Source organism: Epinephelus fuscoguttatus, linkage group LG14 (genome assembly GCF_011397635.1).
Source record: "Epinephelus fuscoguttatus linkage group LG14, E.fuscoguttatus.final_Chr_v1".
NCBI lineage: Eukaryota > Metazoa > Chordata > Actinopteri > Perciformes > Serranidae > Epinephelus > Epinephelus fuscoguttatus.
In genome coordinates, this window is record NC_064765.1 from 15,019,684 (window position 1) to 15,035,287 (window position 15,604).

At 41.5% G+C, this 15,604-nt stretch overlaps 1 protein-coding gene across 1 annotated transcript; it reads right to left on the reverse strand.

Annotated features, from left to right (window-relative positions):
* Window positions 1-604: 604 nt before the first annotated feature.
* atg9a (ATG9 autophagy related 9 homolog A (S. cerevisiae)) lies at window positions 605-13,792 on the reverse strand. The gene is made up of 20 exons (XM_049596455.1): window positions 13,615-13,792; window positions 13,261-13,322; window positions 12,091-12,242; window positions 11,914-11,957; window positions 11,750-11,814; window positions 11,495-11,644; window positions 9,683-9,824; window positions 9,429-9,569; window positions 9,182-9,302; window positions 8,823-8,998; window positions 8,608-8,730; window positions 7,568-7,755; window positions 6,668-6,821; window positions 4,934-5,113; window positions 3,958-4,170; window positions 3,626-3,858; window positions 3,308-3,425; window positions 2,881-3,154; window positions 2,325-2,473; window positions 605-2,228 (listed from the first exon to the last, which is right to left on the reverse strand). The coding sequence occupies exons 3-20, from the start codon at window positions 12,191-12,193 to the stop codon at window positions 2,220-2,222; spliced, it is 2,583 nt and encodes an 860-aa protein (XP_049452412.1). The 5' UTR covers window positions 12,194-12,242; window positions 13,261-13,322; window positions 13,615-13,792; the 3' UTR covers window positions 605-2,219.
* Window positions 13,793-15,604: the final 1,812 nt, after the last annotated feature.

Genomic DNA, 15,604 nt, shown 5'->3' on the forward strand with positions numbered 1-15,604 from the left:
TCTTACTTTGGAGCGCCATTAGCAGCTAACTGACACAAGGTAGCTACCCAAAGTTCAAGATAGTTTGCCGTGTGCTAACTTTAGAGTGTCATTAGCAGCTAACTGATGCTAAGTAGCTACCCAAAGTTCAAGATAGTTAGCCGTATGCTAACTTTAGAGCGTCATTAGCAGCTAACTGACGCTAGGGAGCTACCTAAAGTTCAAGATAGTTAGCCGTATGCTAACTTTAGATTGTCATTAGCAGCTAACTAACGCTAGGTAGCTACCCAAAGTTTAATATGATTAGCTGTATGCCAACTTCAGACAAAGATCTTTGCTTCAGATTGTCATTAGCAGCTAACTGACGCTAGGTAGCTACCCAAGTCCTAAGATAGTTACCCTTATGCGAACTTTAGATTGTCATAGCAGCTAACTGATGCTAACCTAGGCTAACTGTACATACAAATACGTTGGAAACATTATCGCTAATGACTGAATGCAAACTTATAATGTAACAGCTCAAGAGGCTTTTAACTACAAAATATGCACATTTAGTCAGTCACTGTGTGTCACTTTGTCGTGGTAGTTGTTTTTCAGTCTAACATACACACACAGAGCCTTTGCATCATTGCCTTGCCTTTAATGGATGAATTTACAGCTGTACAAAATGGTATTTTACAGGATCTATAAACAAATAACAAAAGCCAGATACAATCACTTTTCATCTAAATTTACTGCACTACATCACTGCACCCTTCACCACACTGGGTCAACAGTATGACAGTGCTTCTTTATCCTCATCCAAGTGTACAACATAATACCAAACCTTTATTCACAACAGTCAATCATCATGGCACATCCCTCTGATAAATAAAATAATTAAAAAATATATATATACGAAAACATACACATACAAACAATCCCAGTTAAGTGACACTCTCTGCATCAACAGATTATTAAAGTGCATAAATTCTTCTCTTTTAAAGAAATTGCTGCGTAATGACAGGAGAACGGCGGGGGGAAGTCATGCTGTAATCTAACAGGATGTGGAGGACAGTTAGTAGAATGTGTGGACAAATGGTCATGCACTTGTGCTTGAGGGTTTTTTTGTATGGCACAGAAGTCAATATTACATGCTTAAAACAGCCTCCATTGTTTCCTGCGCCCTTATAAAAGTGTTGAAAAGTAATGAATGGTTAACAATGAAAACCTGGGTTAAATCAGATTAAAATGTGCCTGTCTGATTACACATCACAGACTATTGGCCTTATAACTGTGTGAATTTAATTAATTAAATATTCTGAATGATTTCTGAAGTAACCTGATGACATTTATTTACACAGTGCATGTGTGCGAGCAGAACGCCGGGCTACGCTGTACAGTTGTCTTTTAAACAAGCGTCTATGTGTGCCAGACTCTGGGAAAAGATTCTTAACGGTTTGGAAAATTCACATGAACTTTTTAAATGCAATAAATGCAGAGAAATTAAAAAAAAATCCTTAAGGAGTAAAATGATATGACTATTTGAGGCCCTCATTTGTTTTGTGGAGAGGCAGAAGCTGAAATACAGAGCACAGGGTAGGATACACAGCCTCCTGCTGCTGGTACGGTAACATAAACACAATGCAAGTAATTGTGTCACCAGAATCTTTCTAAACACATTTTGGTGAATGCTGCTATTGTCAGAGAGACACCATACATTCTTCAAATTTCACCTCCCGGGCAATCTGATTGTAAAACAGGGAAACAATACAGACAGCACAATTAGGATTATTGTGACAACATTTTGGGCGAACTGTTGTGTATTCTTCTACAGCACTAGCGCCATACTTTAAAGGATTCACTATTTTCGTTTACATCCCAGCAGCACATGCACTTTTATGATGTTATCTTTTGATGTTATAAAAGAGCATAGCGTTATCTGATGGTTTCAATGGCTGTTAGAAATAACTGGATCCTGTAGGTCCTCTTCTGATGCACACATACAGATATTTACCCTGTTTGCATGTGTAGGCATGTAATAAGTCTTACAGTATGTTTGAATGGTCGATGGTGGCATCAGTCGCAACTTGTCCAGATGATTTCACTAGTTAAGTGTTTGTAGGGATCATGGTACTCCTCTCTGACACATCTTCACCTGTGTCAGTTTAGATGGTGGAGAAACAGTTTGGTCAAGGATGAGGACGTGTGTGTGGACATCGATGGAGGGTGGGATGCTGATATTTATTCACATGGCTTGGTTATGTGATCTAAAGTAAGAGAAAGAGAACAAAGACGTCCATTTATTTGCAGTGCACACAGGTTAATTAACATCACCGTTCCAATCACACACAAACAGCATTCACCTTGTGTATGTGAGGAGGCATTTCATCCTCTGAGCTCTCCTCTGGTAGTGGCTCATGGTGTCGTGGTGCTGCCTGACCCTCCTCTGCCCAACCTCCCATGGGCACACCCCGGGCTGACCTCACTATTTTCCCCCCTGAACCTAAAGAGTCTGGAAAGCAGAAAGACAGAGACAGTGGTGAAAAGTGTCAGTAATTAACACTGATCTGTACAGGACGTGTAGAGGTACTGTGCCGAGAAAAGGGCTGTCCATGCCGAGAATAATACTATCCTGGAAGACTTAAATGTTGTGGGCAATGTTCTGTTTCTAGTAATTCCTGGAGCTTGCTTTGAAAGCTATGCATTGGACGAGGTACGGCTGATTTGTGAAGTTGAAATGAGGAGTTATCTATATGATACTGTCTCATTTTACCTAAATAAGGTAGCAAGTTTAAGGTAAATGACCATTGCTGAAACAGCCTACTTGCCGTTTTGTATAGTCATGAGTGCAATAATATTAAAACAAGCAGCACTGAAATGCATGTGATGTGACACATGAGGAGATAATAAAAAAGGTACCTGTGGCAGGCCCACTAGAGCGCTGCTGGCTGCTGCTGCTGTGAGATGAAGCCCCCTCCTGGCCCAAAGTGGTACCACCGATGGCTGAAGCTGAGGTGGGAATGGCACTGGGACTGGGAACTGTGGTGGGGAAAGTGTGTGAGCGAGGGAAGTGTCTGGAGTGAGGGTTAGGTTCACTCCTCACTTCATCCGGGACGCTGTCACTGCTTTCGTCGCTTTCCTGCCGGTGCCATGTGTGACGGGACAGCTCGCCACGGGACTGCTGCTTGTGTAGCTACAGGGGAAAAAAGAAACGAAGAATAGATAGGAGAAGATCTGTGAGATATTTAGGGTAAGAAGACAAACATGGCAACACACTGCTTTATTCAGTTTGTGCCTCACGCAGATATCCTCCACTCTCCTCCCACACATGCTCAAACACAATTACCTCGTGCATGTAAAGAGCATGGATGCTCATCTCAGTGGAGGCGTACTCTGACAGGACCAAACTGGTGAGCTGACCCTCCCATGCACTGCTGCCTGAGCTCACAGTTCGGGCGTCAGTCCTACAGAAAGACAATGCAGACGTGGGGAGAAAATGAGGACATGAAGAGGAGGTGACAGGGATGAACAGATGATGAAAAGAGAGGGTTTAAACTAGGTTATCCATGGCGAAGCACATTTAGATTTTCCTCCAGCTGCTCAGTAAATATCTAGTGTTGCACAGAGCCTGAAAAGGAATTAAGTTGAGGCATGATTGTCCTACCCAGAGCCTGCCATTGCTTTGTTCATAGTTGAAGTGTGGCCGGACGCCCTGTGAGCCGCACTCAAACTGCCTCTCAGGTGAAGACTGCTGCTGATTGGGGAGAGGGAGCGCAGGGCGGACGCCCCGTCGCCTAAGCCAGCCACTGCATGATTGGTCAAAGAGCTGTCCCTACCGAAATGAACGGAGGTCAGCGTAGAGGGACCCACCAAGAGGTTTGCGATGAGGCTCCTTGGCTGCAAGAGGCAGGAGAGTAAATCAGTTTTTACCTCTGTGGGTGTGATGACATATAACTTATGACCACTGCGATACTTGACGTCAGTTTATCACCGTACCTCAGACTCGGACAGTGAGAGTGGATGCGAGTCTGAAGGAGCCCCCGTGGCCTCTCTGTGAACTCGTTCTTTCAGCTGGCTGATGAAGTGCGTGGTCTCCCGAGGAGGCTGCCACTGGGGGTTGGTGATGGCAAAGTGCATCAGAGACAACTCCGTCTTCCCGTCCTCTGCTTGTTGGTAGATGGACGCCTCTGTCTTCCCCTCTGACATCCACTACAGAGAATGGAAAGAAGGTCAGCCCACAGTAAGCACACAGACGCTCATTCACTCATATTTCACTGTTGAATGAATGAATCTAATGCATGTTACAGTATTAGAGATGTCACGATGAGAACATGTTCTCACTGATGTTGCTCAATATCTCTTCTGTAAAGTAATTACTTTAATCTTTAACTGAAGATCTAAAGCTGCGTTCAAGCTTTCACTGCAGGGCCCTGTTTTTACAGCCTCACTTTTATGGTGCGCTTGAAGGTGCATGTGTAGATAAGAAACGTTGCTTCCACCTTCATCAGGCAAAGTTTGCAGATTGCCTCATTAACGTTATCAGGTGTCCTATTAGAAATGGGTTTAAATCTGTAATACCGCCAAATATGCACTTTTGCTTTTCGCTTTGACACCAAATCCTTTGCCGTTGTCTTATCAGTCAACTCCCCTTACTCGTCACATGATGAGTGACATCTGACTCCTGCTACTTTGTGCTGCAACTCTGCTCCTGCAGACACTTTCAGTTTATAATTGTAGCATATGTGGCCAGACTTAAATAACATGCTTAGTATTTTATATTAGAGTTTTTTGGCCTAATTAAGTTAAAAAGAAAAATGTGACAAGACGGTGGGGGCAGTGGGCAAGTAATGTAATCAGTGTATGCTTGATCACCGTGTAGCACTGATAACACCAATAACTACAGTCTATGCATAATTAATGTAGGTATTTTTCAAGTCTTTGTGACTGCACACCACATGTGCTAGTCCCTTACCGCAGGGTGTCCATGTTGCCTGATGTCCATCTGGGCAAAGGAGCAAGTATCTCCAACCCCGACCACCTCCACGGTGAAGTTCCTGAAGAAATCAATGATCTCCAGAGACTTCCTCCTCAGACAGAAGATCAGGATGATGGGAGTCACCACTGGACTTATCAGCTCCTCCAGAATAAACACCTGGAAGAAAACAAGGGAAGAGGGTTGACACTGTACATGCAGAAGGCAGAGTAGCGTCCATAACTAGCACTATTACCTGAATTTTATCGACTATTTCAGAAGCTGTACAGCTGTTTCATTACGTCTGCATTATGTGAGCAACCATTATCTTGACAAGTGCAGCTTCAACCACAGGTGCTTTCCCTCTGCACATTTTCCAGCCTCCATCACTCACAGCAATGACTGTTTCTTGATGTCTGAGTAGACTACACCATTTGCACACGATTTAAATTTGATTTGCACACGATTTAAATTTGCACCACACACTGAAAACAGGGTTTTTTTTGTTTTGTTTTGTTTTGTTTTGTTTTTTAAAGAAATTACTACACTTAAAATGGCACTGTCATTTTGATGGATGGAGGAACACTTCTGACTTTAAGATTAAAGATTCAAAATGCAACCAGCTTGGACTGTCAAGGATGTAATGTAAATCCCATGTCTTAATACCAACAAGGTGCTTTTTAGCATGGCACTATTGCTTCATACAAACTTCTTGATAGCAAATAGCAGAAATATTTGGTGTTACCAAGGTTTTGTTTTTTGAGAGTTGTCATAGTTCTGTAGACGCAGCACACATATAAGTGAAAACATTAATGATGGCTTGATGTTCTTGAGACAGTTTACACACTTGCAGGGCCTTGAAACTGGCATATATCAGTGAAATACAGCCATCATTGATGTTAATTACTTACACCTCAGATTTTATGACAAAATGTCCACCATGTATATAGCACACTTTTAAAAAGTAAAAGATGTGTGTAGGATTTAGGAAATGTACTGGCAGAAATGGAGCATATTTTCTGTGGTGTTTAATCACCTTAAAATAAGAACTGTGTTTTCGTTACCTTAGAATAAGCCATTTATATCTACATAGGGAGCAGGTCCTTGTCCACAGATTCTGTCATGTTGTACTGCCATGTTTCTACAGCAGCTCAGAATGGACAAGCCAAACACTGGCTCTAGATAGGGCCATTCGTGTTTTTGTGTCGGCCACCATAGTTAGCAGCCCCTCCGCGATAAGCAGCATCGGAAAAACACAGATTTTTTAACTTGAAACTACTTTATTCAGTGTTTTTTCTGGTTTAAATCACTGGGTGTTTGTTCTGAAGATGGAAGGGACCTCTGTGGATTACGTGGCTCCTAGTAAAAACCTCTTGAACATCTGGATCTTAAGTTATTTGAGAAAAAATGTGAGCAGTGTTGAGTGCAAACACTGATTTGCAATGGTATATTGCTTTATTTAGTATTTGTGCCCATTTTAATCACACGGCCCATTTGTTTTGAAGAGGAAGAGACCTCTGTGAATAGTTCAGCTCCCGGTTAAAACCTCCTGAACAATGAACACTGAAGGAATCCTAACCAGGAGTTCATGTTTGGCACATGGGAGAAGTCTCAGCTCATCACAATCTGCGACCCTCACTGCTAGATGCCACTAAATCCTACACACTGCTCCTTTATTCCCTCCTAATTATTCAGAGTTTCGATATTTATTCCCAGTTCAGTATTCATACTCACTGCTTTGTACTGGAAGAGCTGGGAGAACTGGTCACGAGTCTCATATCTATGTGCATTGCCCTGCCAGTGGTCGGGCATGTAGTGGATATGAGCCAGGATGACCCTCAACAGCTGCTCAGGACAAAACACCATGTGCTTATCTGGGATAAATGATCTGAAGAGACACACAGAAAGAGAGAGGTGGAGTTTACAAGACTGAAAACACTCTTAGTGAGGTATATTGAGATAAAAAAGTGGTAGTGAGGATTTCTTGAAGCAATTAACAAATTAAAGCCTATAGTTCTGGATGTAACTGTGAACACTCTGATGGATAGTTGAATGTACACGATAAAAATATATAACTAGAACTAGATTTTTCCACATAGTTCAATTCATGAGCATGTTCCCAAATATTTCATTATTTCAATTTAGAGCTATTAACATACATCAAATAGTCTAGAGCTACTTAAGGAAGGAAACCCTCTTATACTCATCAGTTATACAGCAGAATAAGCTGCTGAGGAGCATTAAAGGGATTATGGCTCTGGGTAGCTTTAAAAGGGCAATAAAGAAATGGTTCATGGTTAGCAGCCTTAACACTCCACGTAGTTGAAGATTTGTGTCTTCAATTCATGTTTTATATTTAGATCTGATGTACAGTGACAAAGGTAATCATTTGTGGGTGATTAGCAATGATCTAGTGATGTCTTGTAGCTACTGTAGTTGTAGTAGTTCATTCTCCCCACCCTTTCTCATGGAATCACAATGGAAATAAGCCTCTATGGCTTTGTCATGTTACTCTGAATCATCATTAAATGATTCCTCTGCGTTTATAAAATGCTTCTGTTAAATAAAATCATCATGTGTGTTTAGATAGGTTAGATTATCAGACAGATTAACCTCGTGACACTAATCCCCTACCTGCAGACTGTGATACACACTCCCAGCAGAGTGATTGACGAGAGGACGTGTTCCACTGCGAGAACGTCCTCGTCGTAGATAGTCAGCGCGATGAGGACAGCCAGAAGAGACCCGGCAAAAAAGGCTACATTTTTGGCAACCACTGTCAGCAGTGGTGAGAGGAAACAGTTCATATACTTGGATGCAGCCTGAATAAAAAAGGAGAACAAAGGAAGAGGAAGAGAAAAATGAGGAAACGGGCATTTTATTATTGACTCTACAGGCAGTGGCACCAATATAAGCAGTAAGAGCATGGTATAGATGGGAGACTGGAAAATGGACTTGCATTTGTATAGCGCCTTTCTAGTCTTCTGATGACTAAAAGCGCTTTTTACACTATGACTCACATTCACACACATGCACACACTGTGCAGGGTGCCACCTGCTACACATCTTTAACACACTCCTACACCAATGGAACAGCCATCAGGAGCAACATGGGGTTCAGTATCTTGCTCAAAGATGCTTCGACATGCGGATTGGGGGAGCCTGGGATCAAACCGCTGATCTTCTGCTTGGTGGACGACCCACTCTACTCCATGAGCCACAGCCGCCCTTGACATGTTTCTTGGCTGAGCTCTAAGGTTAGCTAGCTCAGTGGTGCTAGGGGAGCTAGCAAAAGATGTACACCTCCTACTGGACGGTTTGTAGGTGTTGTTCAGTATTAAGAAAACAGCTCCTAGATGCAACTCCTCACAACAAGGTCTGTGGATTATCTTGAGTAACTGGGTCATGATTTCTGGAGAGAGACATTGCTGTTGAGTTTTTAAAAATGTATTTTTGGGCACTTAATGCACCCCAAACTATGTTCCATCTAGTTCCATTATATCTGAAAGAAGGCAGACATCTCTACAGCTGATATCTCAAACACTTGACAACTCACATCAGAACAATCTAGACTGACAAACAGAACTTAACGTGAGAAGAGAAATACATATTTTTGATTTGGGGGTGAACTGTCCCTTTAAATAGCATCAACTACTGGCAGGAGATTCACTGACCTTGTAGCCTTTGCTGAGGCGTGACATGAGCTCATGGTCCAACTCATTAAAGTGACGCAGGTAACATCGACCGTACAGAGACCAGCATCTCGCTCCCAGAGAACCAGGCTCCCTCTTGATCACCTAGGATCACAAACACACAACAAACTATTGTCTAAAACACTAACTAACAAAAAGAATTGCATAACAGTTGCGTGTGTATGTGAACCACCAACCTCTGTATAGCTAAAGAAGGCGTAGAGAATCTGCCACACCAGAATGACTGGACACAGCAGCAGATTGGCAATCCCAATCCACAGGATGCGGGATGCTAGCCTGTCAGCCAGCTCAAGCCTGTTACTTCCTCTCTTGTACTCTGGTTTCAGGCTCCACTCATTCTCAAACAGAGAGCCTACAGAGCAACAAAGACAAAAAACAAGGGAGATAAAAATGAAGCTCAGCCTTGACAAATACAGTAGATAAATATATGAGTGCATGCATGCAAATGATTCACGTCATGTGAATATGACACCACAGGAATGCAGACCCATGCAGACTGAGCATGTGTAATAAATCACATCAAACACAGACGCACCTGGTCCCCAAAAGAAAATGAGCTCAAAGTTGTACTTGAGACCACGGGTGTAGAACACAGACTCCCCGAGAACAGGAAGTCGAAAACGCACAGGAAGGAGTGATTTATTCACCATGGCAACCTTGAGAAGGAAGAAAGTTTTGGTTTGAGGTCACACTGTTTCATTGTGCTTGAAAGTAGCTGTGTGAGGCATAAATAGCTCAGCTGCTAAACAGCGAGATTAACGTTTTATCACAAACGGACACACCATGTAGTTTTTGAAGCGAAGGATGCGGTGGTAAATGTCGAGCTCCGTGAGTTCCTTTTTATGGATGCAGATCTGGTGCTCCTTCTGGATCTCCACTATCCTGGCCTGAACCTCCTGCCATGTTGCATAGGGGAGTTCTGACTGAAGAGAGAAAGTGATGGTTAGTGGTGCAATGACTCTTACAAGAAATCTAGATGTATTTAATGGTCAAAAATCTTAAATATCCCTCTCAAAGATAATTGTATTGGTCTTACCATCGTCATCTTGAGTGCGTTTATGTAGAAGGACCGAATCTCCCAGTAGCAGCAGACATTGTAGATGAATTTGACGAGACGATGTAGCCAAAACACCCCCGAGATTATCAGCACGAAGATCACAAATGCATTGTCTCGGATACTGTGAGAGAAAATATGCCGTGCTATAATTCAAAGATGTTCAATATCCTTCTTAAAAAATGTCTAATTGCTTTAGCATGTTTAATGTTTCCATACGGCAAAAATAAACACATCGTTGCTAACCTAAATTTCTTAACTCATGACATGTTTCAGCTTTTTTATCAGTGACAATAAAACCTTTATTTTACTGCTCTAGGAGGGTATTTGGGGTTTCTTATATCAAACATCACACTTTCAAGCAGAGATGGATATTGCTAGGATTTTATAGATACAACTACTCTTATCAATACTCCTTAGCGATTCAGGAAATAGTTAAGGAAATTTATGTTATGGAATAATTTCCTTGAGACGTGCCCCTAAAACATCAACAATATTGGAAAAATGGAAATCTTATTTGACTGGATGGTGACTGGAAGATTTCCAGGGGTCAAAGCAGGGGATCATGGGGACTTTTGCGGTCTTGAGAGACAATCATGGACATGGAGGACTTGTTGTCACTGACACTGCAGTGTAGCCTTGCTTCCTTCTATTTTCTGTTTTGCTCAGTGTTGGGCATTTCACCTTTGCCTATGATGTCCCTGCCTGTTGTTAGTTTTGTCTGTTATTGGTTTTCATCAGTCAGTATCAGTCCTTCGTCCTGTCCTCTGTCCTTCTCCCTCTGCTGCTGATGTGATTCACTGCCTACAGGTAATGTTACTGCTAGGAGGGGGAGGAGGCACAGGTTTGTCTCAGCCAGTAGCTAACACGAATTAGCCAAATTTTAGGATACTTGGCAAACTAAGCTAAACAGTTAGACTACATACAGACAATTTTTGCTCAGTTTGTTTTGCAGCAATTCACTATTAGCTGAGGTTGTGCGCTGTGCTTGTATAGAACAGTGTGGTGGTAACATCACTTTCTACATGTTTGCATATTTATGCTTGTTCAAGTTATGTTTTCTCATGCAAAAAGTATGACTGGGAGATCAACAACTAAGGCATAAATAACAGCTCCATATGATAATTCACATCAGTGGTTTTCAAACTGTCTGTGCCCAAGGCACACCAAAGGGCGTGCCACAATCTGAAGGCACACCTGTATTTATATCTGTGCATAATAGCTTCTATAACGTGTTATCACGACATAAGACAATAACAATCAGAAAAAAACAAGACAGGTAGCTTTCGTGATACTGTCTACTGACAGTGGTAGGTTGTCTTCACTGGTGCTTTGTTGTACTTTGCTCCGTACAATAAAGCACTGTCCCAGTCATGGCTTTCTTCTTTTAAATGTTATCAACCCTCACAATGGCTGCCAATCAAAGCTTTTGATGTGTGACACACCTACAATTCCCACACACCAAGGACGACAAATAGGTTCCCCATTTTTTTAGTAGCTAGTTTGCCTCTTTATTAGGACAGAGGTACGCACAACATACCGATAGACCAACACCTGGACTGGCATCACGGCACACCAGTATGCTGCAGCACGCAATATGACAAACACCGATTTACATCATGTATTAATGTAAAGAGTCTGTTTGAATAGTAAAGCGTTGACTGCTCTGTATCTCACAAACACCCTCCTGAGCAAACACCTCTCCTCAGCTACACACTCGCAGTAAAGTTACAACTGCAGCTTCGACAAAAAAGTATCATCAACTAAATCAACTTAACACAGTGTCACACTCACCGGGCACTGCAGACTTCCACGGGGCGGAAGGCATCAGGCAAGGTGACTTTAGATGAATCCGTGTGATTTACAAACTTGTTGGCGAACAGTATGTCATAGTCCACACAGTTAGCTAGGAACACTGTGAAGCCAACCACAAACAGCAACTGACTGCAAGGAGAAAGAGAGAAAGAGGATCAAGCTCTGCCGTAAATGAATCTCGTACAGACACAAGAGTCTCTCAGAAACATAATTTCTGATGGATGGGATACATACACCAGCTCAAAGATCTCTCCCAGCAGCATACAGGTGAATCCATTCTTCTGGTGCAGATTATAGACGTGATGGACGTTAAGGAATACTGCAAATTTATTTGATGGTGCAGAAGCAATAAAGCACAATTCAACTGTAAGGGAATACACACCCATGTAAAAGGATATTCTCTGGAAAAACAGGTCCAGGTTTTCTATGTGGTGCCATTGGGCTGCAAAAGATTTGTTAACGATTAGTAATAGCATTGATGTTGTTAGGCATCACTATCAGTGTAAAAAAGAAGGGTGCATTTCTGTGTGTGATAAGTTCGCGATTTGTTTGTGATTTGTGTATGTGTGTCATACATTTGGCTCCTTCAGGCACATGCATCAACAGGTTCTCCTCTCCAGGGGGAGAGTCGCTGTAGGACGCCTCCAGGCGCTGGTACTCTGTGTCAAAGTGCGCCATAGTGACGGCAGCTTTAGTGTCAACGAGTAGCTGAGCCCACTGCTACAGACTGGAGCACAGAGAACAGCAGGGAGAGAGAAGAAGAGGGTTGAAGATACACAGACAAGCGGTAAAAATGATGATAAGGAGAAGGGTTTACACATCATATGTTGGTTAATCATCAACTCACTCTGATGCTTACACAACCTATATTTTGGAAGACAGCACAGACCACAGCCTCCACTGAGGCCTCACTATCAACACCAGCCTTGATTTTGAATTGATTTATTCATCATGAATACTCTATTGATCTGTTGATCCTTCTGAGGGGAGGTCAGAGGTCAGGATCAGGAACAGAGCAGCAACGCCGAAGCTGAATCCATGTTGACAAATGGATTTAAAGGTAGATTCCCTGGTTAAAGGACAATCTGTCTCTTGTTTTAAATGGACTACTGAACTATTTCCACATGCCTACATTTTGAGGGAGAGTAGATATAGAAAATGTGTCAGAAAAGCAAAGTAAATTTGTAGTTTGTGACTGATTCAATGACAAATTCAATGAGTACCTAGTGTGTAGCCTATATGAAACTTGCGGTATTGGCGTCAGTTAGACCGAAACGAGTTAAGTGAAACAAAAACCAAACAAATGGGTCTTTGACAAGGGCCTCTGCCTCGAGATTTGTTAGTTATAGTGGTGTGAGCAAAATCCAAAAGCCTCCAGGTAGATAATAATACCACCAGGAGGTCTGAAAGACACCACAGATTAAGATTGTGTTGACTCAAAACCATGATTACAAGGCTTGAAGGACAAACAAGAGTCAATGATGACAAAACAAGAATTAAGTACAACAAAAATAACCTAAAAGAAGATTAAATATTCCTAAAAAAGGCATTTTGGCTTACCCAACTGTAATAACAATGGATCTTGTAGTGTGATGTCAGAATATGTAGTTTGTATTGTAGGTGGGAAAGATGGGTGACATTAACCTAGTAATCTATGTACTGTGTCCACTTCAAATCCAGACACACTGCCTCAAAGCAAAGCTATGGTGTTTCTTATGTCAACTGAAGAAATGAGCTTGATTTACCTCCATTGCAGTGCAGTAACGTCACGTCCCATCCAGCTCTGCTGTTTACTCAACATTCCCAGCTGTAAAAAAAAAAAAGGAAGAGACCTTTCCTTTAGTCTTGTCTGGGACCATAACAGACAGCAGGACATGGCTGAATGCCATATTTATACTCAGGCAGCATACAGCACAGCACAGGGCTGAACCCACACAAAATGGCAGAAATAGCCGAGTGTTTGAAAGTAGTAATTAACAGCGACACATGAACGTACGAAGCCAACAGAGGAGAACTGATTCAGGTGTTGTTGTTGTCGTGGTTTGACAGCACAGGCCTGCCTCCCTCACAAAAAATATGTCGCCGCGTGGAGTCCTTACCGTTGGGTACCTCCGCCTCTGTTGTGCCGGGGTGAAACACTGTACCCTCCACGGGGGGTTTAAGCTAATACCCGTCTTGTTTTCGTTTTCTTTTCGCTGCCTCTCGCAGTCAAACAGCAGCCAGTTTCATTTTCGAAACAGCTAGCACTGTGGCGTCTGTCACCGCTGACGGACAGGGGCGTCGACCAATCAGAGAGAGAGTTCCCTAACTGTAAGAAGAGCAGCCAATCCGGTGCGAGCAGAGGCGGGCTCTATGAGTGAGTTGGGTATATATATGACGGCAGTGGCACGCCCTGCATGAGCCTCCATCACATTACTGTGGTTTGACTCATTGCTGTGAATGATGAGCGTTTACTGCCACCTGCTGGTCGGTTGCAGTAGCTTCACAATACAGTCAGAGAGGTACTGTCATATTGAAAGCACACTCTTGGTGATGCTGCTTCATGTTTCATCAGTCCCTGACATAATAAGTATTATCTTACTCGTGGGTAAAGACCATATTAATTCTAGTGAGTGGAGGAATAATTTGATTTTAATTTTAATTTGATAGGGATGATTAAATCTAGCATAGAGAATGGGACTGATGTGTTGCACAGAGAGTTTATAGCTATTACTGATTTTCACCTCTTGTCCCTAGTTGGGCTTTTATGTGTAGACCTAACATGTTATCAAAAATATACAGTTTAAAACATTATGCAGCCACAACACACTATAAACATGAAAGACACAATAAAATACATAAACCACAAGACATACATCACAACATATCCCACAATACATCCACTACAACAGACATACCACTATACACATACACTTAAGTGCACATACCACAATATACAAATACATTTACACTAATAACTGGTACAAGTAATTGTTTATAATTGACTTAAAGCTGCGTTTATCGTCACCGGAAAAAAAAAGAACAGTGACAGATCTGCAAGAAAAAAGTATTGACTTTTCTCAGCTCTTGTTTTGAATTATGGTCCTGCTATGTCACATTTGGATTGCCTGGTGTTTTAATTTGATTGCTTTTTTTCTTTAATATTCTCTATTTATTTATATATAAATCTCCCCCTAGTCTATTTTATTTTGTTTATTTATTTTCCTCATCTTCATCAAGGTTGACTATTATTTTGCTCTGTATTTGTATAGAAAGCACATCGTCTACGAGATGTTTTATGTTTATGCTTTTGTATGTTCTCCAAATGTTCAATAAAAGATTCTACATTTATATTAAAAATAATAACATGCTCCTATTATGACGCGGACTTTGAATATTTTAAGGCGTCAAATATTTGTTGTGTCTTATTTTGAAATAAAATGGAACGTGTTGTTAGTGTAGCCTACTACTTTTGCTTAACTGTAATACATGATCATATCAATGATGAGTCATCTGCAACATCTACGTAATTGCTTGCTCAAAGCTTGTGAAGGGAAAGTGAAATGATATTGCTAACAACATGTACTGCATACAAACATGCAATATCCTCCTAAGACCTGAACTTTTGTTTGATATGCATCTTTAATTTCACTTAGCTATTTGGGATCAGTAGGACCTGATAAGTATTAAAAACTAAACATTGTCAACTTATTAAAGTCCCAATGCCCTTCAACAAGCTCATGATAAATTCCCAATATCTTTCAATGAGTACTTCCTAATTAACAGCATCTTATCTTGTTACTGTTGCTAAAATTGGTCAAATTTGATGCCATATCAAACTACAAACATTATTAATCATAAATAAACAAGTTTCAATCATAAAATGTGATCAGGTTTTGGACTTTGTCCACTTTTGTATTGGGATTGGCTGCAGACTGACTTGGCAGAGATGGCTGCCATCTTGTTTTTACATGGATTACTGTACTGTGCTCTTACTACCACTAGATGGCACAATAAGTGTCCACGAATGAGGACAACAGGTCTACATTAAGAAGAATGAAGTATAAGGTCCAATAAAACCAATATGTGATGTCCTTATATGAGGTCACA

Bases quoted from the DNA above. Each gene is read 5' to 3' on its own strand.
- atg9a (XM_049596455.1), bottom strand. From the start codon at position 12,193: ATGGCGCACTTTGACACAGAGTACCAGCGCCTGGAGGCGTCCTACAGC. The intron at 9,303-9,428 runs GTGTGTCCGTTT...TTCCTTCTCAAG, and splicing joins TTCGCTTCAAAAACTACATG to GTTGCCATGGTGAATAAATC. The intron at 8,731-8,822 runs GTTGGTGGTTCA...TTGTGATCCTAG, and splicing joins CCTTCTTTAGCTATACAGAG to GTGATCAAGAGGGAGCCTGG.